General features: G+C 43.8%; 2 protein-coding genes across 4 annotated transcripts; one reads left to right on the forward strand and one right to left on the reverse strand.

Annotated features, from left to right (window-relative positions):
- Window positions 1-112: 112 nt before the first annotated feature.
- Window positions 113-18,072, reverse strand: KHDC4 (KH domain containing 4, pre-mRNA splicing factor). 3 transcript variants are annotated; one of them, XM_079761426.1, is made up of 14 exons: window positions 17,973-18,072; window positions 17,267-17,483; window positions 13,616-13,744; window positions 13,160-13,239; window positions 10,988-11,040; window positions 10,577-10,740; window positions 9,619-9,830; window positions 8,732-8,792; window positions 8,046-8,103; window positions 7,549-7,802; window positions 4,358-4,549; window positions 3,342-3,454; window positions 2,278-2,369; window positions 113-1,395 (listed from the first exon to the last, which is right to left on the reverse strand). In XM_079761426.1, the coding sequence occupies exons 1-14, from the start codon at window positions 18,008-18,010 to the stop codon at window positions 1,196-1,198; spliced, it is 1,863 nt and encodes a 620-aa protein (XP_079617552.1). In that variant the 5' UTR covers window positions 18,011-18,072; the 3' UTR covers window positions 113-1,195. The 3 variants fall into 3 exon arrangements, 2 of the variants coding, with proteins under 2 accessions (XP_079617552.1, XP_079617553.1); XR_013812956.1 differs by having other exon boundaries at window positions 1,338-1,395; window positions 3,342-3,426; XM_079761427.1 differs by having other exon boundaries at window positions 1,216-2,369; window positions 3,342-3,426.
- Window positions 18,073-23,249: 5,177 nt separating this feature from the next.
- RXFP4 (relaxin family peptide/INSL5 receptor 4) lies at window positions 23,250-24,188 on the forward strand (the record flags this gene model as incomplete). The annotated part of the gene is given in 6 exon segments (XM_079761850.1): window positions 23,250-23,263; window positions 23,265-23,751; window positions 23,753-23,783; window positions 23,786-23,969; window positions 23,971-24,020; window positions 24,023-24,188. Coding segments are annotated over 6 exon segments (828 nt in total). The 3' UTR covers window positions 24,085-24,188.
- Between the last annotated feature and the right edge of the window lie 1,933 nt (window positions 24,189-26,121).

Genomic DNA, 26,121 nt, shown 5'->3' on the forward strand with positions numbered 1-26,121 from the left:
CTGTATGCAAACTTTGGGGTCCATGTATGTATTTTTCTGGAGAGGTTAGAAAGTCATTGTGCTATGAGTAAACAAGTTTATGAATTTTAATTAAGAACAGAGATACCACAAGCAGAATATTTATACATTTATTTATAATGACATTATGGTCTAAGTATTTACAACATATAGGAAACCAGAGGATACGTTTATACAAAGCTAGCCTGCAAAGTATTCAAATGTGCAAAAATGACAGTTCAGTATCTCAAACTACTGATTCAGCAGACTAGCTCCTTCACTTTCACACATCAATATTTGATACAAAAAAGTTCTTTTGGTAAAACCTGTAATGCCAAGAAAAAGGACAAGTTGCAATTTCAGTCACTAAGTCCACCATCCTATTGGGAGCAGTCAAGTCTCTCTATTTTAGCTGCAACAGTTCTGAGAGAGACCGACCACTGTTTCATTTCTGTGATAAATTCTGGCCAGCTTTTGATCAAGTAGTTTTCTGACCCAGTTGAAGACAAGAGCTTAGAAGAGCAATAAAAACAGCAATGGCTATCTGAGACAAGTGTGCCTGAAGGTGCCAGCTTTGGATCATTCCCCAAAAAAGACACAATAAAAAAAATAACTTCATTTTCTTCCCCAGGATCCAGTTATACCTGACAATTTTAAACTAGTGAAACCGCACTTGCCAAAACAGAAAGAACCCAAAAATGGAATAGGAGTGGGGAAATTGTAGATTTAGTACTGAAAGGAAAAGATGGTCTTAAAATCATTTCCCTACTAATAAATAGTAAGGCTTGGTTTGTAACAAGTTATTATCAAAATTGACCAAACAGTTGTAAAATACAAATAAAACTGTCTACATCAGAATAGGGGTTATTCATTTGGAAAGGCCAGACCAGGTCAAATGTATACAGGAATGACCCCAATGGGATGCTGTGTTGAACAGCACAGTTCACTGAGTGTTAAATAAAAAAGCTTCTGAGACAAATTTGTGATCCCATGTAAATTTTAACAGATGCTATGCCACTGAAGAAAAGAAGACATCTTAAAAAGAATGAAACCCTTTTAAGAAAGGAGACACTGCACCTCTAACTTCTGCAAAGGTCCACGATGGTTCCCAGTACAGGCCAAAGTCTTGTTAAATCAAATGCATGCATTATTGCTAAAGAAGAGTCACCGAGGGTCAAAAAGTCTGTTCCGCTGTGTCCTACGGGGCCATCCAGAATGGCATCTGTTGTTTAGCTCGTGGTTGTGATGAAGGGTACTGATATCCCAAACTCCAGCCCTGTGGAAAACTACTTGCATTTTTATGACCTCCATGTTCCTCCTCTTCGTCAGATGAATCTGCAGCATAAGCCACCAAGCCAAATCCCTTCTCTGTAGTTTTCATCTTCTTAACTGGATAATCTAGAATAGAGAAAAACAACCCAAACCCCATTCCCCGCCAAGAAAAAAGATAATACCATAAATTCGTTAATTAAAAAAAAAAAAGATGTTAATTTTAAGTGGTTAGTTGGACGCCATTTTGAGGTCACAGGGTCAGTGGTCACCCAAATGCGTTGAAGGTCACACGAAAAACAGCACCAGCATCAGCAAATGTGAATCCACCAGAACCATGTAAGAAAACAGAGAAAGAAAAAAGAAACACACACACACAAAAAAAAAGAAAAAAAAAAAGAAAAAAGGAAAGTTAGCAAGTACATCTTTTGAGGCTGATACTTCACCTTTTAAAGAGTTTAAAGAAAAGAAAAAAATTAATTTTCTTCTGTTCATTTTTATTATGATTACAGGGAAGGAACAAAAATGTTCCCATGTACCTATACAGGATTTAAGAGTTCTGGAATACTAAGAAGCAACATTTTTTTATAATAGCCACAGGCTGACCATTCCCAACCAACAGAGCTATGAGAGGAGACGTGGCTCAGTTCCCAATACAAAAATATGGATCTTTAATTCTGTTTCAGATTACCTCCAAGTACTTAGATAACAAGGCAACAAAATTTTGAAATGACCTACCAATCATTAGTATTTCCTAGGGTTTTAATGTCACTGATGTTATGTATAAAATATAAGTCGACTGACTCTTTTCTAGACACACGTCGGTTGAAAATAAAATGCTGTGTAACTATATGCTGTCCGTATGAATAAAAAGAAAAGTTTTTTCATTAGATTATAGAGGTTGGATTAAACGCTAAATGTATCGCACCTGAATGAACATCAGGTTAGAAAATTAATAGCTTAGCACAAGTCTTAGCCACTCCCTTAGGCCCCCCGTTATACCTTACTCACCATGGCTCCCTGTTAAGGTCCCAGACCCATTCCTTTCATCAGACTCTGTTTTTATTCCAGTCACTGGAAAGGCTGGTGGAGGCATCAACTGCCTGTTAAAAAAGAAACACTCTTTCAGACAAATTCAATCAATTTTAAATTCTCCTGTAGATAAGAAAGGGAATTAACAGTAGTCTGAAGATAACCTTTCAAGTTCATATTTACCATTAATTTCAAGCTATTTTCAAGTTATAAAATTATGAGGCTTTGTCTACATAGCCAGGCCATGCCAAAAACAGAAGGAACTGTTATGGGAAGTGAGCTCCCTCTTATGAAGGCTAATAATGATATAGGTAGAATCCAAGCACTAGAATGGCAGGCTTGACTCCCATTCAAGTACCTCCATCCATGATACTCTACGATTCTAAGTAGCAAAATGGCTTGATTGTGTAACTACTGCCTACCCTTTAAAAAAAATGGCCAAGATACAATGAAGGTAAAGGAAGATGACTGAATAAGCAAGCATGGGATTATTCAAAGCTAAGTATAGCTGCCTCTAAAACTGGGGAAGTTATATCACTGTATTTTCCATTATTGCATCAACTACAACAGGAACTTGTTTGCCCAAGTGATTTCATTTCAGTATTAGAACATGGAAACTTATAGCAATGATCATTATTTACACTAATGGTACAAACAAATGACATATGAATATATTCATACTAGTAGCCCTGCGCACGAATCCGTGCGCCAGCAGCTCTCTGTGGGGCCTGGCCGCTCCGCGCCCACTGCCCAGAGGCTCTCTGTGGCCCAGAGGCCCATCCGTGCCCTAGCCTGGCCAGAACGCGCTGGGCGCAGAATGCTTGCCTTGTCACTGTGGCGATGAAGCAAGCATTCCGCCAGGCTGCTCATGCTGCCCCCTCTCAGTGCCCCCCCCCCCCCAGGACTGGGGACTCCAGTGGGGCTGAGAGGACTGGGCGCTGCCATCTTGTGGCTATGGGCACCGCCATATTTGTGACAGAGTGATGGTTAATTTGCATATTACCCTTTTATTAGATAGGATAGTTACATTCCAACTAACTTACCTGTCCCTCTCTCGCTCTTTGCCTGAGGAACTTGCCACCTTCGATCCTGCACCTTCAATCTCATTCTGACTGGAGAAGCCTGTACCTAAATTAGTCATATGAATGGGTCCATGCTATGAGCAGAAAAATACAGTAGCATTAGCAAATCTACAACTGCTGTATTGACTTTAGCTCCTTAATGTAACTGTCAAGTGCCTCATCTTTCTGGTAAATTGCAGTAAACTGCACTACATAGCTCCTTGGGATTTGGAGCATAACCACAGTCAAAGTAGAGATTATTTTTCTGTTGGGATGGTCAGGGATGTGGTGATTCATTATGTTATGTCTATCTGTTTTCAACTACCCATAACTTAAATGGTTTGTGCAAACCTAGTTATAAGCTATAAAAATACTTCAAATGTTTGTTTCAAAAGAATGCTTCAAGGATTCCGGCAAAAAGTAAAGGTGCTTTTCCTGATAAAACAAAATTGCACCAAACTACATATTTTGATATTTAATAATCTTAAAAAAAAACAACTCCTTAGTGAATGATTGTGTTTATGTGTCTGCAGATTCACTGCATTTCTGACACTTTTGGGGGGGCATTGGAGAAAAAAAAAAATCAACACTTTTTTTAGGGAGAGAAAGGACATCAAAAACTAAAAGCCAAGGTTTTAAATATAAACCACATACTGGTAGAATGAGCTTTCAGTGAGATGTGTAGGGAAGTAAGAAGTATTAGAGGCTTGAAAGTGTATGAATAAGAGAAGTCCAGAATTTTACATAATTCCTTCTAGATGCTAGTCAGAGACTTCTTTAGGTAGAAGGCTTTGTATGCCCAAGGACAAAACTCACTCAGAAGGAATCAACTCTTGCTTTAAATTAATCCCCCAAGGATAAAAATCTAATCTAAGTAGATTCTAGAAAATGGAAATCCTAGTATTGGGAGGACAGTTGATATAGATGTGAATTTATCTTTATTTAAAGGGAGAATACAGAATAAGATTAGGAAAGTAAGACAGGATATTTTATTTAACCTGGTATCCAAGAAGTCCAGATTCTCGTTCATCTGGTAGCTCCTCCGTAAATCTCCTCTTCTGTGCCTGGGTTTGAGTTGAGAGTGGGGCCTGGGGCTGGGGCTGGGGCTGGGGCTGGGGTGGGGGCTGGGGGCCGGCAGGCAAGGCAGGTTTGACAGGAGTAGCAGGAATAAAAGGCCCACTCATCGGACTCTGGGACAAAAGCAAACCAAGGGGGGAAAAAGTGTGAGAATCCCCAACTAATGAAGAAGTAAACAATGATTATAATATACTTTAATGATCAGTAGGTAGCACATAAATCTTTCACCTTCTGGTACTTAAGTTTCTTCATGTATAATTTTTAAAAATATGTTTTTATTGATTTTAGAGAGAGGAAGGGAGAGGGATAGAAACACCAATCGGCTGCCTCCTACATGCCCCATCCTGGGGATCATGCCCATAACCTGGGCATGTGCCCTGACTGGAAATAGATCTGGCAGGGGCATGTAGGAGGCAGCCAATTGGTGTAGACCCCCCTTAGTTCATGGGTCTACACTCAACCACTGAGCCACACCGGCCAAGCCCTTCATGTATAATTTGCTAACAGTATTACCTAGCCTTCCCATCTTCATGGGAGAGAAACATGAAATTGATAATCTCTACAGATTTGAACTCTCAGGAAAAACCTGTTGTGCATTCAAGCTATTAGGAGCAAACATGACCTTTAACAAACAAAAATTCCAGCCACTTACTTAGTTCAGAAGTTATCAAGCAACAACACTGTTACTGCCCTAGCTGGTTTGCTCAGTGGATAGAGTGTCGTCGGCCTGTGGACTGAAGGGTCTCGGGTTCCATTCCAGTCAAGGGCACATGCTCAGGTTGCGGCAGGCGTGGCTCAGTGGTTGAGTGTCAACCAATTAACCAGGAGGTCATGGTTCGATTCCCAGTCAGGGCACATGCTGGGGTTGCAGGCTTGATCCTCAGCAGATCAATGATCCTCTCTCATCATTGATGTATCTCTCTTTCCCTCCCTCCCTCCCTCCCTTCCCTCTCTGAAATCAATAAAATTATATTAAAAAAAAAAAAAAGGAAACATTCAATTCAATGATGAGAGAGAATCATTGATTGGCTGCCTCCTGCATGCCCCCTACTGGGAATTGCGCCCACACCGGGGCATGTGCCCTCGACCGGAATCGATCCCAGGCCCCTTCAGGCTGCAGGCTGACACTCTATCCACGGAGTTAAACCAACTAGGGCAGCTTTATTTATTTATTTATTTGTTTATTTATTTATTTATTTATTTTTCTTTCTTTCTTTCTTTCTTGTTTTTTTTTAAGTGAGAGAAGATGGGAAAGGAAGAGAAACATTGATGTGAGAGAGAAACATAGACAGACTGCCTCTGGTACCCACCCTGGCCTGGAATCAAACTGGCGACCTTTTGGTACACAGGACACGCTCCAACCAATTAAGCCACACTGGCCAGGGCTACTCCCATTCTATACAGAAAGAAAACCAAAGCCTGGATAGGTTACATTATATCCTAACATCACACAACTCAAACATGGGAAAGCATATCTACCTCTAAACCCCAACTGTTACTCACTCTGCTATACTGCTTTCTCATTACAACAGAATGTGGCTCAAAGTTGGAGAACTATATAGCTCTCTCTGCCTAAATGTAAAAGGTAAAATAATTATGACAGAGACCACAACAGAAGTCCTTTGTTGTCTCATACTGTACAACCCTCTTCAGTGCTAACAGCCCACAGGTAGGAGGCTGGGCAATGGTTCGAGGCAGCAATTTACTCTGGCATGGGAACACTATGAGAAGCCCACAGAGAAGGGCCCACCATAAATCATTACCATGCTCTCTCATTAGTCTCTCCCCTGCCTCTAAGAATGACTGTATATAATGTATCTAGATGAGCTAACTACTTCTTCCCTAAAATTCTAGTTTCTTACAGTTCGAGAAACAAATACAGCACTTATAATCCTTATGTTCGGCAAGTTCCCCTTAATCTTGGCCTAGGAACACTTGTATATGATATAGTTCTAAGATTAGTAATTCCATTCCAATCATCTAGAGATGTAGTATAGGCCAGCCCCTTTCTCCTTGAGCACTTTTAACCCTTTGCACTCGCTTGCTTTTTTCTCGATTCCTTTATTCTAATGCTAACCGTGTCGAGTCACACTCGACATCTGAGTGCAAAAGGTTAAACTATATAAAGCGAGGTGCAGGCACATGATGGCCCACAGAATGGCACCCTATGATTCTGGCCTGCTACCTATTTTTGTCAATCAAGTGTGACTGGCATACGGATACACATGTTTGTTTGGTATTGTTTGCAGCTGCTTTTGCGCAACAATAGCAGGGCTGCAGTAGTTGTGACAGAGACCATGCGGCTTACAAAGCCTAAAATATTTAGCATCAGTTCACTGACACCTGCTCTAAACAACTATAAGGTGGCAAGGCTCATGCAACTGACTTCAAGATGAACAGACACATGTACACATTATTCCAAAGTACTCAGGTAGTGTGTTGGTGGTAAGAGAAGAAGATACTAGAGCCCTGGCTGGGTAGCTTAGTTGGTTAGAGTGTCATCCCGATATACCAAGGTTGCAGTTTCGATGCCCAGTTGGGGCACATACAAGAATCAATCAATAGCCTTGGCCAGTGTGGCTCAGGTTAGAGCATCGGCCCTCACACCAAAGGGTTCGATCCCCAATCAAGGGCACATACCTGGGTTGCAGGTTTGATTCCCAGCCCCGGTAGGAGTGAATGCAGGAGGCAACCAGGCACACAGTTCAAGAGGCAACACATCAATGTGTCTCTTCCACTCCAATGTTTCTCTTTCTCTCGTCCTTTCTCCCTTCCTCCCTTTCTCTTTCCCTCTCTCTCCCCCTCCCTCCCTCCCTTCCAGTCTCTCTAAAAATCAATACAAAATACATCCTCAGGTAAAGATTAACAATAGCGAAAAAAAAAAAAAGCCTTTTAATTAAAAAAATTTTTAATTAAAAAAAAATCAGCCAATGAGTGCATAAATAAGTGGAACAACAAAATTGATGTTTCTCTCTCTAAATTAATCTTTAAAAAATTTAAAAATAGGAAAACAGTATCTCATATTACATACAATTTCTGAATAAAATCACCACCTTTCCACCCCAATTTTTCCAAACTCAATGGTATCATGTTTCATATTCTGGCATCTTACCTGTCCAGTGCTAGCTGGAGGCTGCACTTGTGTTATCGGGTATTGTGTAGGCACAGGTGGGACTCCAGTAGGTAATGCTGGCAAGACTCCAGGTGCCAATGAAACAGCTGGTGGCACTATGCTTGGAACTCCATAGGGAGGCTGAATTGGCTGCTGAGGAGGGGGAACAACAGGGTAACCAGACTGATAGCCATTGGATGGATAATATGGTGGTTGAGGAGGGACACTACTTATAGCAGAGGGTTGTGTATAGCCTGAAGGGGAAGAAAAAAAGTGTTTAATCAGCTGCAGCAGAATGAGACATTTTAGCTGAATATTAAACTTAATCTTCAGGGAAGAAAAATACTGAGGCTCAACTGGCTTTCCAAATTACCCTAAGTTGAAGGGAACACTATTAGTGCCCTGGCACAATTAGTCTAGCCTCAAGTATCACTATTTTATTCATAAATATCACTAGCAAAATATTTTCTCGTTAAATACTTTTAAGACATACACACCTGGTAAAGGTACAGCAGTATTAATCTGATTCACAAATCTAGAGTATTCGGCATGAACCTGCAAGAGAAGGGAAAACAAATATGTACTTTAGATTCAAAATTCCATACTGAGATAGCTCCTGAAGGAGAAATGCATGCCATCTGTGCCCCTGGCTAGGGAAATATGACTTCCTTAAAAAGAATGTCAGTTCTGGAATGGTGTAATGGTTTGAATAGGGTCATGTGTGTCCTCCCCACCCCCACCCCCGCATATTCCTGTCTGCCTGTAACTCAGAATATGACCTTATTTGGAAACAAGGTATTTGCTTGGAGGTTAAGAAGAAGTCAAACTGGATTAGAGCGAGCCCTAAATCCAAAGACTGCTACCCTTAGAAGAAGAGATAAGATTGGAATTATGCTGACGTAAGGCAAAGAATGCCAAGGACTAGACGATCACAAGATAGGAGAGAGGTGTGGGATGGATTCTCCCACAGAGCTTTCAGGAGGAACCATCCTACCCCACACCTCAATTCTGGACTTCTGGCTCCCTGAACTATGAGAGAATACAATTCTATTGTTTGAATTTTGTTGTGGTAATTTTGTGTGGCAGCCTAGGAAACTAATACAGGTGGGAAAAATAGCTAAGACACAGTCTAAAATGGCCGTAGCTGTTCTGGATAAGTATGAGACAGACAAATATAACTCACTGTTTGCAAGAGATTCTCACAGAGCTTCTTGGCAGCAGCGAGGCCTTCCGGTTTGGGATGACTGCAAAAAATTAAGAACCAAGAATTCAAAAGGAAGAAAAATAAAGATACAGGATTCTGTTTTCACTTTGTATGCTGCTTTATAAACTTAATATATTCAATGCAGCACAAATCTAAGCTTCTGAAAATCACAAAACAGGTACACAAAATAATGTTATAAGCCCTTTAAGGTATAACTAGTATTATTACCACATTTTATTGGTCTTTCTCTGAGTAATAGTACTTCGTGATATAAAGAAAAGACATTTGAAAATATTGTGATAGGTTTAAGTCAAAGTTATTGTAGGCTCATAACAGCTCATTTTAGGATCATAGACTTGTATAAAATCCAAGGAGTTGAATACTAAAAAAGATAACCTATCTCCTAATCCAACAATTTTTATTAGCTAACTAGAGGCCCGGTGCATGAAATTCATGCACGGGTAGGGCCCCTAGGCCTGGCCAGTGATCAGGGCCAATCTGTGGGGCGACCAGCAGGGTGATGCGGGGGAGAGGGGGGGGGGCGGGGGGCGGGGGGGGGGCCACTGGCACCCGCCTTGGCTGGCCTGGGGCCTGCAGGCTGGGGGCAGCTCCTGTGTTAAGCATCTTCCCCCTGGTGGTCAGTGCACATCATAATGACCAGTCATTCCACAGGTTGTTCCACTGTTCGGTCGATTTGCATATTAGGCTTTTATTATATAGGATTATAAAGTGATTACTCCTGGTATTTACCTAAGTTCCTTCACGTTACTACTTATTAAGCCCATTTTTCTCTTACTCCTTCTGAATCACTGCTGTCTGTACTGCTAAGTTAACAAGGATTTAAATGTTCTCAGCTCCATCCATACCTGATGTAAATATACATAGGTTCAAAAGCTTCTCGGCCAGATGCTGGCTCAATGCACCCTGAACCCTTGCCTCGTAGAAAGACTTTGGCACCCGTTTCGATCTGAATGTGCTGCAAATAGGAGCAGCCTGGACCTTCCACTTTCTCTTTGACATTAAAAGTGGGCACAGCATGTTCCAGACCCACAAATAATTTATCTTGAACATAATGCATCTGTAGAGGAACAGAAAGATCAGGTTAAACAACGAATACAAAATTAAATCCTAACCATGGAAATCATTATACAAAATATTTTTATTCTCCAGATACGTTTAATCACTTTCAGAATAAGGATCCCCTATAATTTCTATCAAAATGGCATTAAAATAAACCTTACCAGGTAGCTTAATTTAAATGAGAACTACAGTCCACATACCTACCTCTCTGCTCAGCAAAACCTATTTAAGAGGTGAAAACTCCAATTCAATACTGAATAAGCATTTCCAGTTCTTCTAAACTGATATATGTTAAGAAATTATAGCAAAGACAGTTTCCTGTAAAACTGGAGTAGAATGTTGGGTAGTACAGTCAGCCCTATGATATTCTCCAATAAAGGCTGCTCTCTCCAACCCTTTTTTTTAGGAGGATTGTATCAGCAGAGTCTTGCTTCATCAGACTCAGCCTTCTTAGTCCTCCAGTTGCCATTAGGTTTACAAATATAAATTCAAACCACTAACTTTAAATGTACAATGTGCATACTCTTTGATCTATCAAAACCTCCTTTCTGGAATATGTCAGAAGGAAGAGCTGTGTGCTCAAATGTTCACTACTATATCTTGGACACCTAAATGGTCCATTAATCTGATATCAATAATGGTAACTTTCAGGATTTTACTTCTTTCTTCATACTTTCTATTATTTGGCATGTATCATTTTTATAGAAACGATAAAGCTGTTAATGATCTCTCCACAAAACATACCCCTGACTGGAAGGGAGGCTTCTGGCTAACAGCTGGAGACAGCTGCGTAATGGGCGCTGGTTGGTGATAGACAGTGACCGTCGCACCATTAAAAGTTGGACTTGTCCCAGTGGCAGCTTTCACCACCCCATTGGTAATAATTTCTTTGATTCGGTTTACAGCTCCTAGGGAAAAGCACAGAGTAAAATACTATACCAAAGAATTGAATGAACTGACTAGCACCCAATGATAAACACAGGCCAATACTTAATTATCTGAGTATTAATCCATTTTATAGGTGATCCAAATATCTGGCTCCCAACCTTTCTAAACCCCTGTGTATATTCATGAGTAGTTCATAAATAATATTACACACATCCCTGTACTTTGCTTTTCACAAAAAGTGATACGTGAGCCAAAAACATTACTTACTGTCCACTAATTCCCGTGTTTGGCCCTGAACATGAAGATATAATGGACGATCCCTATAAAGAGAAATATAAAATGATGATCCTAAACTGGTAATAACCAAAGAAGGAGCTAAATCAGTCACCCAAACTAATTTGTAACATTTAAAGCTTCCAAATAAGTGAAAGAAACTATACAACACATAGAAATGGCTATTGCTAATTTCTAAGAGCATGGTTTAATAGTGGAGGGATGATTAAGCCAATGGTAAAGACGTTGTTTTGCCCTGGCCAGGTGGCTCACTTGGTTGGAGTGTTGTTCCATACATCAAAAGGTTGCGAATTCGATTCCCAATCAGGGCACATACCTAGGTTGTGGGTTTGATTCCCAGCTGGCACATGTACAGGAGGCAACCAATCAATGTTTCCCTCTCACATGGATGGCTCTGTCTCTCTCTTTTTCCCTCTCTAAAAATCAATAAAAACCAATCCTCAGGTGAGGATTTAAAAAATAAAATTGAATACTGAAAGAGATGAAACTAAACTGAGATGAAATCTTTACAGATAACCTACAACTTATAATCATCAGAGCCATTAAGGAGTCTTTTTTTAAAAAAATATATTTTATTGATTTTTTACAGAGAGGAAGAGAGAGGGATAGAGAGTTAGAAACATCGATAGAGAGAAACATCGATCAGCTGCCTCTTGCACACCCCCTACTGGGGATGTGCCCGCAACCAAGGTACATGCCCTTGACCGGAATCGAACCTGGGACCCTTGAGTCCGCAGGCCGACGCTCTATCCACTGAGCCAAACCGGTTTCGGCCATTAAGGAGTCTTGATAAAAAAAATTGTTTAGCCCTGGCTGGTTTTCTCAGTGGTTAGAACAGGGGTTGGGGAACCTTTTTTCTGCCAAGGACCATTTGGATATTTATAACATCATTCACAGGCCATACAAAACGATCAACTTAAAAATTAGCCTGCTATATTTGGTTAAACATTTAATTAACTCACCCCCCTAATGCCTCAGCAGGGCCAGACCAAATGATTTCACAAGCCTCAGACCAACATCCCCCACTCGTGTTAGAACAGCCACCAGTGGACCAAAGGGTATTGGGTTGGATTCCCGGTCAAGGGCACATACTTTAGTTTCAGGTTTGAGTGTTTGTGTGTGTGTGTGTGTGTGTGTGTGTGTGTGTGTGTGTGTGTGTGAGAGAGAGAGAGAGAGAGAGAGAGAGAGAGAGAGCGCCTCTCTCACTCCCTCCCTTCCACTCTCTAAAAATCAATGGAAAAAATATCCTCAGGTGAGGACTAAAAAAAAATTTATTTTTTTAACTTTAAAAAAGATTACAACAGCCCTAGCTGGTTTGGCTCGATGGATAGAGTATCAGCCTGTGGACTGCAGGGTCCCAGGTTCGAATCCGGTCAAGGGCACATGCCAGGGTTGCAGGCTCAATCCCCAGTAGGGGACATGCAGGAGGCAGCTGATCGGTGGTTCTCTCTCATCATTGATGTTTCTTTCTCTCTCCTTCTCCCTTCCTCTCTAAAATCAATAAAAATATATATTAAAAAAAGATTACAACAAAGTATGAACTCATTTGTTAGGGGAAATATTTCCATAAAAAACAGTTTACAAGTATCACATTAAGCATTAACAATTATCTTCTTTTACACTTTTTAAAAAATATATATTTTATTGATTTTTTTACAGAGAGGGATAGAGAGAAGCATCAATGAGAGAGAAACATCGAACAGCTGCTTCCTGTACACCTCCTACTGGGGATGTGCCCGCAACCAAGGTACATGCCCTTGACCGGAATCGAACCTGGGACCTTTCAGTCCATAGGCTGACGCTCCATCCACTGAGCCAAATCGGTTAGGACTTCTTTTACAGTTTTGCATAATTTGTTGTCTTCAATAAAGATACCGTGAAATATATATTAAAAAAAAATCAATTTAAAAAATAAATAGCACAATAGGAAAAAGAATAACTGCAACACTTTTATCTATTGAAGATGTCCCGAATTCTGCAATAAAGCATATATACATATACATAGGTGTATATCTATTAACCAAAGTAGCTACTGCATAAGCTACTAACCAGGCATTTACATATACTCCCTAAGAATAAGATATATTAAGCTAATGTGAGTCATATACCCTACCCTTCCCCAAAGTAGAGGATATGCATACACACCCTGGTCCTACTTTGGCCTTCTCCTCAGTGGTCATGAACCTCCCTCGAGTTGACACTGCAGCCCCACTAAGTCGGCTGATCTAAAAAGGAAATTTTCTATTAAAAAGATGATGCAATTGATTGGCTTTAATGACAGGTAGCAAGATAGATTTTCCCCATCCATCGATTCCATCAATAAGGAGGAAATGAGTTCTCTCTGCTATCTGAAAATCTAGTTCCATTGTTTCTTACTCAGACCACCCCAGGGAATTCACACAGAGCTGTTTTGGTTTTTTTGGGTTTTTTTTAACCATCACTAAGAAGTTCCTCTGCAGTTAAATCAACCCAACCCTAACTTTGGAGAGTATGACCCAAATACACTAATAAATACTTGATTCATATCTGTCCTTATTTAGCAGTCTTTATTTTTCTGAAACCACATCCACCCACATTCCCCAAAGCCCAACATCTCCACACCTCGTCTTGAGTCTGTCCTCGAGTCAGCAAGTTCCTACATGTGAGAGGCACATCATTGATCTCTACTTCAGCTACCACCAGGTCATCCTTGCTTTTACTGCTCGTTAAGCCTTTTCCAGGGGCCTGAAGCTACAAAAAGAGAAATCAGATTAAAAAGTTTACATGATGAAATAGCTCTTCAATGCCCAATTTAAAAATTTACCTTCCCAAATCCCCCTTTACCTGCCTACAAACATACTTGGAAACACTCTTTGGTCATTCATGAGTGAAATAACATGCAAATAAAACCTCACTATTGAGTGTCGATCTATGAACCAAGAGGTCATGGTTTGATTCCTGGTCAGGGCACATGCCCAGGTTTCAGGATCAACTCCCAATAGGGGCATGCAGGAGGCAGCCGATCAATGATTCTCATCATTGATGTTTCTCTCTTCCTCTCTCTTCCTCTCTGAAATCAACAAAAATATATTTTAAAAAATAAAAATTTTAAAACCTCACTAAAATGATAGCAAGTACAATCAATTTACCTGAAGGCTGCCATCAGATTTCTCTACAGTCTTGGCCATGTGTGCATTTTTATGACCACATAATTACAGAAACTCTATGAATTAGAAGGACCAAGTCATGATGCTTTGCAGCTCAATTAGGTAACCGTGTGTGTAAATACAGGGTAGAGCTCAACACACAATTCACAATAAGTAACTCATATACACACCTGTGCAATGGGATGTAACCTTACACATTAAGTGTTAACACTATGGTCACAACGTATCAAAATCAACTAATTGAATCTTTCAATATCAAAACCCTTAAATTGGCCCTGGCTGGTGTGGCTCAGTTGGTTGGAGCATCTTCCCATACACCAAAAGGTGGTGGGTTTGCTTCCCAGTCAGGGCACACAGCCTGACTGTGGGTTCCATCCCTGCTGTGGGCAAGTGTGGGAGGCAACCAATCAATGTTTCTCTCTCTCTCTCTTCTTCTAAAATCAATTTAAAAAACAATAACCCTTAAATTGTATCTAATTAACATTCCACCCCATTACTCTCTCTTAAGGAAGAGTGGGTAAAAAAACAAATAAGGTCCTAAAATCTGGAGACATACTAATAGACACAATACCCATCTCCTTACCTTTGTTTAGCCCTCTTCAGCATGCATTATACATCTTATCTCACTGAATCCTAATGGCAGGATGTAAGTGTCCTCTAGCTCAGCGGACGCCAACCGGTGGTCCATGGACCACTGGTGGTCCGTGAGGTCCGAAAGGTTGGCGACCCCTGCTCTAGCTGGCAGTGCAAAATGGGTGCCACTAGCCACATGTCTACTGAGCACCTGAAATGTGACTAATGTGACCAAGAAACTGAATTTTATATCTTTAGATAGCCACATGAGGCTAGTGATTATGGGACCAGACTGCACAGGTATATATATATTACCAACCCCATTATAGATGAGGAGACTGAGGCTCATCTGTCAAAGCCACCCAACCAGTAACTGGGGATTCTGGGATTTAAACCTAGGTATTCCGATTCTAAATTCAGTATTTATGCACCATGCTGCCTCTTACTGAGTTCATTTACCATTTTAAAAATTACTTGTTAGAGCCCTGGCTGGTTTGGCTCAGTGGACAGAGCGTCGGCCTGCGGACTGAAGGGTCCTGGGTTCGATTCCAGTCAAGGGCATATACCCGAATTGCGGGCTCGACCCCCAGTAGGGGGCATGCAGGAGGCAGACAATCAGTGATCCTCATCATTGATGTTTCTCTCTCTCCCTCTCTCTCTCTCTCTCTCTCTCTCTCTCTCCCCCTCCCTCTCCCTTCCTCTCTGAAATCAATAAAAAAATATATTTTTTAAAATTACTTGTTAGCCGAAACCGGTTTGGCTCAGTGGATAGAGCATCGGCCTATGGACTGAAAGGTCCCAGGTTCGATTCCGGTCAAGGGCATGTACATTGGTTGCGGGCACATCCCTAGTAGGGGGTGTGCAGGAGGCAGCTGGTCGATGTTTATCTCTCATCGATGTTTCTAGCTCTCTATCCCTCTCCCTTCCTCTCTGTAAAAAATCAATAAAATATATTTTTTTAAAAAATAAAAATTACTTGTTAAAGAAAAAATGAGTCTAAGTGATTAACATCAGTATCAAGAATTTTAATATTCACGGAGCATTCCTTCTTCATCAGCGTTCTTTTAATATTTCCTTGTAGACCTTAGAAATGGACAGTTGACTCATACAATCTTTGCAAACCATAAATATACAATGAGTAATAAACTTCCAAGTCATTAAAATTTCTCACCAATTCTGCAGAACTTGAATATTTAAGTATCCAGACAGGTTATGGCCTACTAATAAACATTCTGTTAATGTTATCTACTGATAAATTAGAAGGCTAACAAAGAATATAATTTTCTTTTTTCCCAGCTTTATTGAGATATAATTAAAAAATAAAAATTGTATATATTTAAGATGTACAACTTGATGTTTTACTATATGTATACATTGTGAAATAGTCACCACAAATATGCTAATTAACAAATCCATAACCTCACATTCATTGCATTTTCAAATATAGAACTCCTCTCTTCACAAGGATGGCAAATTTAAGCCAAAAGCACTTTTAAAAATTATAATTCCAATGAAATGGGCTGCCTTGGAATACAGTGAACTCTACAACTCTACAGGCTTTCAAGCAAAAGCCAAACATCCAACTGTCCGAGGCGACTCTGAAGTAGAAGTCTGTGCCTACCATTACAGATTTTGGACAAGTTACTTGACATTCATGAGCCTAATTTTCCTCACCAATAAACTAGTGACAATAATTCATTTCATAGAATTGTAAGGATTTCTTTTAAGTGCAAAGCATGTATTCTGGCAATACAAACAGTTGCTATATACTCATTATCCTGTAAGAAGATTTTTGCATTCTATGGCAAGTAAGTTCAAGTTTTCCAAGTTCAGATCCATTCTAGCTGTAAGGGAGTTTATAAAATGTTCAAATAATTTCCTCAATTTGTGTGAAGACAACAAAACCACCTATATGTAAATTATTCTTGTATTTCTTGTATAATTGCACTTTGGTTAGGCAGTCATTAAAAAGTTTAATCTAACCCGATACACCTGGCCAGGGCAAACATACAAGAATCAACCAGTGAATGCATAAATAAGTTTAACAACAAATAGAGGTTTCTTTCTCTCCCCCTTCCTCTAAAATCAATAAATGAAAAAAAAGAATTTTAAAAAGTTGAATCTACAGATTATTAGAGACATTTGTTAAGTCCACTTGATTTATTTGAACTCCTTAGACTTTAGGGAAAATGCACATGTATCAAAAAACTTATTACATCACTGCTTTACATGACTAGATTTCTCCCCAAATTGAGCTAAATTCTTATGGAATCCCAGCCTCTAGTGGGGAAGAGCTTTCTAAGTAAACACAGACAAAACAAGCTAGTATTTGGTCCATAAAGGTAATCAACCCAACCAAAACTGCCTCGTCAAAACAAATGACAAAATTTCTGATACATTCCAAAACTAAGTGGTCTTTAAATTACTGGACCCCTGTTTTCTCCTTCATTAATACAAATGATGGGGAGATTACAGGATCACAAAATAACCCTCTTAAAATTGCAATTAGCAGAGTCCCTTCAACCTCAAATACCTTCTCAGCAGCATTCTGAGTGGGTTTCAGCTTCCCTTTGGCCATGAGCATGGCATTGATCTTGGCAGCCACAGCGGCAGCAGCATCTAAGGCTCCAGAGGGAGCAGCGGTGGTGCCCCCAGGACTTCCCCCACTGCTGGTCACCTCCCCACCTGGGACCGCCGGTGGGAGGAAGAGAAGGGGGGCTGGAGCTGGTTGGTCCCATTTGCTGCGGCGCCTACAATAAGTAAAAGAAAAATAATAGCCCCCCCATAAGCTTTCACTTATCCTATTTTCCCCTTACTATGCCTTGGCACCCCCATTTTCCCCCTCTATCACGTTCCCTTTACACCTTCGAATCTCCGATCAGGGCTTTAAATTGCCTTCTTACAATTACTGCATTATTTTCCCCAATCCTCACTTCTTTCAACCCTTTTCCGGAATCTACTTCCTTTCTCTTCCGTCATCCGTATCAAAAGACTTCCCTCCGTCCACAAGCCCTCGTTTTCGCCTTCCCCTCGGCCCGCACTTCCCAAGTGCCTGCTTTCCTCTCCCCTCTGATCCTCGCCGGCCTTTTCCAGGGGCCCCAGGCCTGCTCACCACCCTGCCCAACAATCCGGCCCCCCATCGTACCCTCCCACGTAAGCGCCCCTCTGCCCACACGCAGCTCCCCCGGGGCCCCCCGCGCCCCCCGCTCGCCGCGATGCCCTCGCCCGCGGAGCTTTACCCGCCGGCTCCAGGATGTGTCGCGCTCCCCGCGGACATGGCGACCGGCTCTGCTCAACCACCCGCCAACTATCCCACAACCACCTTCCCGTCACTTCCGCCCCCAACGCCCTGACGCACAGTCTCTTCCGGTCGTGAGGCAAAGAAGTTCCGGTTAAGACGTCTATTCCGATTGGACTCTCGTTTGATTTCCAGGCGTCTGGCATTAGCTGAGACGGGGAGGGTGTGACCTCCTGGTCGGGCCTCGCCCCGGAGAAAGATGGTTACTAACCCTCGCATTAAAGGGAGATTGGGGCGGGGAGGAACCGATCTTTGTGGTGGGCAGATCGGTAACCTACACGATAATGTGCACGAGTCTGGGAATTACGCCGATTTCTCCCCAAAGTGAGCTATATTCTTGTGGAATCCCAGCCTCGAGTGGGGAAGAGCTTTCTCGAGACTTTTGCCCACTTCACGCTTCAGTTACCGTATTTAGGAAAAGGAAAATAACGCGTCCTAAAGGTCATTTGAAGAATGTATGGTTTTGTGTGTTTTTGTTTGTTTCTTTTCTGTTTTAAGAGGAGGACATCTATAAACACGGAAAGCTACGGGCCCTGCCTTTCCAGTACATGCGGCAGGGTGGGCGCGCAGACAAATGCATCGAGGGAGGCTGTATAATCAACAGCGGTGAAGAAGATGAAGGGCTCAACTTGGAGGCGCTTACACTCAAGTATCTGAAAGAAATGGAAGCTGAACATCTGCGTCAGGGCGGAGAAGTGATACAGCGCAGTAAACTGTTCTGCAATCCCAGTTCTTAGAGTGGAACTGGCTTGAGTGTGGGGGCCAGATCATGAAAGGCCTTAAATGCCACCTGAGAAGTCAGAGTTGATTTTGGAAGCCAGAGATTTCCAACATTTGGGCACCTTGGAGCTGCAAGGAGTCTCTAGCTCAAATAAATATAATGCAGCACTATTTTTCAAATAAGTTTGCATTCCGATAGGATTAATAGAACACAAATTCATTTAAAAAGTCAAATTTATAGTGTCTCCCTTTCAGCATTTAATAAATTTACCCTTCATACACATGCCACCTATATTGTATGTGAAATATATATTTCTGCATTTTTTTTCTGTTGCATTGATCTATTTGCTTTGCTATAGTGTCTTTATTACAGTAAATCTATGTGTATGTATATTTTAAAAATGTTTTTATTTATTTTAGAGAGAGGAATAGAGAGGGAGGGAGAGATAGAAACATCATCTATAAGAAACATGGGTGGGCTTTCTCCTGCACACGCCCTACTTGGGATCTAGTCCTCAACCCAGGCATGTGCCCTGAGCAGGAATCCAGCCAGCCAATTCCTGGTGCATGGGATGATGTTCAACCAACGGCGCCACACCAGCTGGGCCCCTGTATATTTTCATAGCTGTTCGGGCGAGCCGATTCTCATTCTACATTTTCTGCATACAGGTGTATTTTTTCCAAGTGAATTTTATTTATTTTTAAAATAACTATATAAATTTCAAATATACAACATAATTATCTGTGTACTGTACTGCATGCTCACCACCAAAAGTCTAGTTTCCTTCCATTGCCATATATTTGACCCCTTTACTCAATTTGTCCTGCCCCTATCCCCCCAAATGAATTTTAGATTAAACAACATTGTTTTCCCTTTGCCTTGTCTCCCCAAAACACGTTGCTGTTGGAATTCTGATTGTAATTCATGAACCATAAAATCTTTCCTTTTTAAAAGGGTACTTTAAGTGTACAATTTAGTGACTTTTTGTGTATTCACAAAGTTGTGCCGCCATGACCAGATCATTTTCATCACCCCTAAAGCAATCCTGCACCCATTAACAGTTACTTTCCATTTTCCTCTCCTGTCAGCCACCATCAACCACTAATCTACTCTGTGTCTCCATGGATTTGCTGATACTGGGCCAACTTTTTAAAATATACATATATTTTTTTATTGATTTCAGAGAGGAAGGGAGAGGGAGAGAGATAGAAACATCAATGATGAGAGAATCATTGATCGCTGCCTCCTGCACGCCCCACACTGGGGATTGAGCCTACAACCTGAGCATGTGCCCTGACTAGGAATCGAACCCTGACCTCCTGGTTCATAGGTTGACGCTCAACCACTAAGTCACGCCAGCTGGGCTGAAGTAGATTATCTTAAAGATCCTACCATCCATCTCAAAAGTTTAGCCCTAGCCGGTTTGGCTCAGTGGATAGAGCGTCAGCCTGCGGACTGAGGGGTCCCAGGTTCGGGTCAGGGGCACATGCCTGGGTTGCGGGCTTGATCCCCAGTGGGGAGCATGCAGGAGGCAGCCGATTGATGATTCTCTCTCATCATTGATGTTTCTGTCTCTCTCCCTCTATCTTCCTCTCTTAAATCAATAAAAATGTTTTTTTAAAAAGTTTATTATATTTTACTAGAGGCCTGGTGCATGAAAATGCATGCACTTGGGGGGAGTCCCTCAGCCCAGCCTGCCTCCTCTCACAGTCCGGGAGCCCTCAGGGGTGGGAGGTGACCCTGCAATCAGGGGAAGGCAATGCCCCCATCACACCTCTGCTGCTGCCACTGCTGACAGCTCAAGCCTCGGCCAGCCCCGGTTACCTGAGCCCCGGGCGGGCTGAGGGGACTGGGTGCCGCCATCTTGTGGCTGTGGTGCCACCATCTTTGAGAGCGTGACAGTCAATTAGCATATTCCCTCCTTATTGGCTGTGGGCGCCGCCATCTTTTAGGGTGTGGCATTCGATTAGCATATTCCCTCCTTATTGGCTGTGGGTGCAGCCATCTTTGAGGGCGGGGCAGTCAATTAGCATATTCCCTCTTTATTAGATAGGATAAGGTGAAGGACCTTATTTTATTAATTTTTATCTTCCCACCATCTAGCACAGTGCCTAGCACATGGTAACAGTTTGGGAAATGCTGTGATTAGCATAGGAATGAGTTAATAATGCAAAGGAGGGAAGGGAGGGAGGGAGGAAGGAAAGATCAATGAATCAACCAACAAAATTCTAGAAAAGTGAAAGGGCCCAAAGTGAAGTTCTTAGAATCGGCCAGTTGGTGGCATCACTTCTCTACATAATCACAAGGGGGTGTTGCTAGAGCAAGGGAAAGGATTTAGATTAGATATGAATAAAGGTTAAGAAAGAAAGAAAGAAAGAAAGAAAGAAAGAAAGAAAGAAAGAAAGAAAGAGAGAGAGAGAGAGAGAGAGAAAGAGAGAAAGAGAGAAAGAGAGAAAGAAAAGAAAGAAAGAAAGAAAGAAAGAAAGAAAGAAAGAAAGAAAGAAAAAGGAAGGAAGGAAGGAAGGAAGGAAGGAAGGAAGGAAGGAAGGAAGGAAGGAAGGAAGGAAGGAAGAAATGATCACAGGACCAGATATTGCAAATGGATAGCAGAATTCTGACCCAGCTTCTTTTCTTCAAGCTAAGAGAAAATAAGTCTAATGCATTAAGCAGACCCCTTCCCTGCTAGATTGGCAAGGCGGTGCTTGGATGGGTGGAAGAGTAAACATGGTCAGTTCACGAGGCCAAGCGGTAACTCACGGAACTCATCTGAGCTTGGGCTGGCCCCTCCCCTTCTACCACCGCCCCCTTCTACCACCCCTTCACATGCATTCCTTGCTGAAAAACCCAAACATCCTGGCACCATCTGGATCTTTTTACCTTCGGGTCTCTTCTGTAAGGTTCATTAAACCCACTGCTGCCTGGCCAGCATGACTCAGTGGTTGTCATGGTTTGATTCCCAGTCAGGACACATGCCCGGGTTTCGGGCTTGATCACCAGTGGGGGTGTGTGTGTGTGTGCAGGAGGCAGCCAATCAATGATTCTCTCTCATCATTGATGTTTCTATCTCTTTCTCCCGCTCCCTTCCTCTCTGAAGTCAATAAAATAAAAAAAATTTTTAAACCCCACTGCTGATTTATTGTCCTGAAGGGCCCTTCTCCTCCCCAGCACTCCAAGGAAACGGAACATCAAACACTGTAATGAGTTGGCTGAGGGCAGGAAGGTGTTGAATATTTTGGAATCCTTGAAAAAGCCTCACTCTTCTATCTACCCACCTCCCACCTCTGTTTTCCCATCACAGCAAGTTGTGCAAAGGGTAGGGATATGGGCACACAATGGGAGGACCCAATGAAGCATTTTTTCCGGTTAGGACTGAGATCATGGGGAGACAGGATGAGGTGCGGTGAGGGTGTATCTCAGGACCCATCTCTGAAATAGCATTTGGGGGTTGCTGTTGACTTCCGGCTCCACAGACTAGAGCAGGAAAGGTGCAAAGGCAGTGGAGTGAGGGAGGTGAGCAGGACTACTTAATCCTCAGAAGCAGGAACAGAGTGAGGGCATGCCCAGGTCCACTCAGGTCCACTCAGGCTGTGTTCCCAGTAGGGAGGAAACAGGAAGCTGTGACTTCTCCTCTTTCCCTCCCTGCCCTGAGCCTCAAGGTCACTTGCTGCTGCAGTGAATTAACCCTGTGTTTCAGTTGGCACGGTTCCCTGGGCTTGGTGGTAATTGCTCAAAACCCTGCTCCCTTGTGCCACAAACACCCCACACTTTTCCTTTAAAGTAATAATCATTAGTGCAAATAGCAATGTACAACGTGCTTTGTTTTTACACGTATTATCTAATTTCATCCCACCAATCTTTTGAAGCAGAGACTTTTATCTGAAAATTTTAAGCAAGGAAACTGAGGCTCAGGGGAGTAAAGTAACTTACCCAAAATCACGCAGTGAGTGAGTAGCAGATCTGGGACTCCAGAACCTCTTCTCTCTCTCTCTCTCTCTCTCTCTCCTCTCTCTCTCTCTCTCACCTGAGTGGACACCCATTCTGATTTCCTGCCATATGCCCCCTCCAGGTCCCTTCCCCCAGGCTCTACGGAAGCGCTTTCTGCAGAGAAGGGGGCCCTTGCACACTGGTAGGAAGAGAGTCTGCAGTTCGGTTCCTGCCATCCCTGAGATGGGATATCTCTGGTTCTCTCCCTGGGGTGGAGGCTCGGGTCTGATTTTCATGGTGGAGTAATTCCCCTTTCTCTCCTCTCTACAGCATAGAGCCCTTCCTACACAGATACACACCACACACACATGCACACACATGCACACACACACACTGTCCAGCCCTCTCTCATCCTGCCCCACCCACCACCAATCATGACCAACAGGGACGGGTGGGTTGTCCCATCCACACCCCGCCCTCTGAGGCCTGGAGCCTCCTGCTGAGAGGCCCTGCCAGCCTGGCGCTAAGTCGGCTGCCTCCGCTGCTCAGCACTGTGGCCTCCGATGCCCTGAGATGCCCACACCCAATCTCTGCCCCTCTGCCCGTTTTCTGGCTCCGTCCCTCTGCCGGCGGTGTGCTGAGTGTGGACGACACTGCGATGCCTGTCGAATTCCCAGCCCTGAGGGTTGTGGTTGCCCTGGCCTGTGGGCTTGTAGGGGCCATTGGGTTTATGGGAAACTTGGCCGTGCTGTGGGTGCCGGGTAACTGTGCTCGGCGAGCCCCTTGCCCACCGTCTGACACTTTGGTCTTCAACCTGGCTCTGGCAGACCTGGGGCTGGCACTCACTCCCCCCTTCTGGGCAGCTGCGTGGGCACCGGCCCTCCACTGGCCCTTTGGAGGTGGCCTCTGCAAGGGGGTCCTGACGGCCATTGTCTTCAACATCTACGCCAGCGTCCTCCTCGTCACCGCGCCGAGTGTTCCCCGATACTGGGTGGTGGCCGTGGCTGGCTCCGGCTGCATCCTGGTGGCCTCCTTCTTCCTCTGCCGGTTCCCCAACCACATGATCACTCTCTGGAGTGTCCTCTGTCCTCGTGAAGTTTGACCTGGTACCTGGGACAGCACTCTCTACACCCTCCATCCCTACGTCTCCCCTGTCACCATCTGCTTGGCACACGGCAACAGCTGCCTCAAGCCTGTGCTGTACCGTCTCCTGCGGTGGTGGTGGTGGTGGGGGGTCCCGGCAGGCCTGGCAGGCCCCTTCAGGGATCTCCGAGCACGGCTGTGGCCCCAGAACCGGGGTGAAGCAGGTGGCCGTGAAGGAGGTAGGCAGGCGGTGCGTGGAGAGCACCCCCAGGAGAGTGGCCCTTCTACCAAGCTCCCCGACTTGGACAAAGGAACACCTGGGTGAAGGTACCAACTTCGCACCCTCTTTCTGGGCTCTGCCAGGGGCAGGATCCGTGCATCCTAGGGAGGGCTGGCCTGTCTGCCAGGCCGAGACGCCCTCGGGGAAAGTCTTACCTTCGGTCCATTCTGGGTGTGGTGGCGTGCAGGAGGCCCAGGCCCAGGCCAGGGCTGGTATGACAAAGCTTATGTCTCCACTTGGAGGTGGGGAAGAAAAGGATCTAAAAAGAAACTCTGGATCATCCAGAAATGATCTTTGACTCTTTATCCCAAGCCCACCTTCAGTTCCGTGTGGACAAAAGCATTATTTGTCCCACTCCTGCCTTCTGTGAGAATTCCCAGGAAAGTTCCCGAAGGGTTCTAGACTCATGGATCCGAAGCCAGTGCCTAGCCGCTCCCCGCCTGTCCTTCCCGCTTCTCCATCTCGAACGGGATGTACCCTTGTTCTTTTCTGGTGCCAGGACCAAAAATGCCCTCCTCCCCTGGCCATCCCCATCTTTTTCTTTTTTTTTTTAAAATATATTTTATTGATTTTTTTACAGAGAGGAAGAGAGAGGGATAGAGAGTTAGAAACATCAATGAGAGAGAAACATCGATCAGCTGCCTCCTGCACACCCCCTACTGGGGATGTGCCCGCAACCAAGGTGCATGCCCTTGACCGGAATCGAACCTGGGACCCTTGAGTCTGCAGGCCGACGGCTCTATCCACTGAGCCAAACCGGTTTCGGCCATCCCCATCTTCTTACCCCCAGCGGTACCCACAGAAACTCGATGTCTGCAAAAACCTCAGCTGCGAAAGCTGTAGTTCCCATGTGGGAGGTGCCACCTGTGGAATCTCGCTGGGTCCCTGGCACCAGCCAAGCCCTGCGTGTAAAACGCTGGTGTTGGCTGGGAGTCCGTGTGCCTCTCCTTAAATCAGGATTTAGAGGGAGAAGTGAAGATAATGAGAAGTCAAGGATGTGGGTGAGGCGTCGTGAGGTGAGAGACGCAGGATGGGGGTGGGGGGAGAGGCTGAGGGTGGGGCTGGAGGAGTGGAAAGCATGGGTTGTGGGTGCTCTTCTCCCTCCCTACCCCAGAGGCTTCACTCAAAGCACCTGGATTCACATCCTAGCTCCCAGGGAACTCGGTACGCTCCTTTCTCCCTCTGGACCCGTTTTCTCACCTGAAAAATGGGTTGCTACCTGATTGTTAGCTATTCTTCTTACACTCCGTGTAAAATGGAGTCAGAGAAGGAAAAGGAAACAGTGAGGAGGTAGCTGGGAGATGGGCTGGAGGGCCATAGAGGGCTTACCTGGAATGATGTTTACATGCTCTGGAGGAAAATGAAAATGTAAGAACTAAGTGAGGGGTTGGCTCCTCAAGCCCCTTTGGAAGGTGTGTTCTTTGGGGCAGGGGGTTCCCCTTTGGCTTCCAGATCCACAGAGACCCAAGACCCAGCAATGGTAAAGGGTGGCGATCACAAGGGACTTTCTGGGGGGGGCAGCCCCTGCAAAGGGAGGTGGCAGCGAGAAGATGGGGTGGAGCCGAAACCGGTTTGGCTCAGTGGATAGAGCGTGGGCCTGCAGACTCAAGGGTCCCAGGTTCGATTCCGGCAAGGGCATGTGCCTTGGTTGCGGGCACATCCCCAGTAGGGGGTGTGCAAGAGGCAGCTGATAGATGTTTCTCTCTCATTGATGTTTCTAACTCTCTATCCCTCTCTCTTCCTCTCTGTAAAAAAATCAGTAAAATATATTTAAAAAAATAAAAACACCTAAGAGGAGAAATGTTTAAAAAAAGAAGATGGGGTGGAGCTCCCATTCCCATTTCCCCCGCCCCAAGCTCTGGCATGTCTTGCAACCCTAACAACTCCAGCCACTCAAGGTCCCACAACAGCCAGGAGCAGCACCTGTGTGTGGAGCCCCCCTGGCGAGGGCACCCCAGGGCCTGCAGGCACCCCTGCACCAGCTCCATCCGGTTGCTGAGGAGGCTGTCAACAACCACCCAATTCACCACATGTTAAGCAATATTGCATAGATTTAATTCGCCTCCTGGTGTTTAATTTCCT

The sequence above is a fragment of the Cnephaeus nilssonii genome (assembly GCF_951640355.1).
Source record: "Cnephaeus nilssonii genome assembly, chromosome: 21".
Lineage (NCBI taxonomy): Eukaryota > Metazoa > Chordata > Mammalia > Chiroptera > Vespertilionidae > Cnephaeus > Cnephaeus nilssonii.

Coding starts and splice junctions, on each gene's coding strand:
- KHDC4 (XM_079761426.1), bottom strand. CDS start 18,010: ATGTCCGCGGGGAGCGCGACACATCCTGGAGCCGGCGG. Junction 9,831..10,576: donor AGCCTCCCTTCCAGTCAGGG/GTATGTTTTGTG, acceptor GTTCCTCTACAG/ATGCATTATGTTCAAGATAA. Junction 7,803..8,045: donor TACTGCTGTACCTTTACCAG/GTGTGTATGTCT, acceptor CTTCCCCTTCAG/GCTATACACAACCCTCTGCT.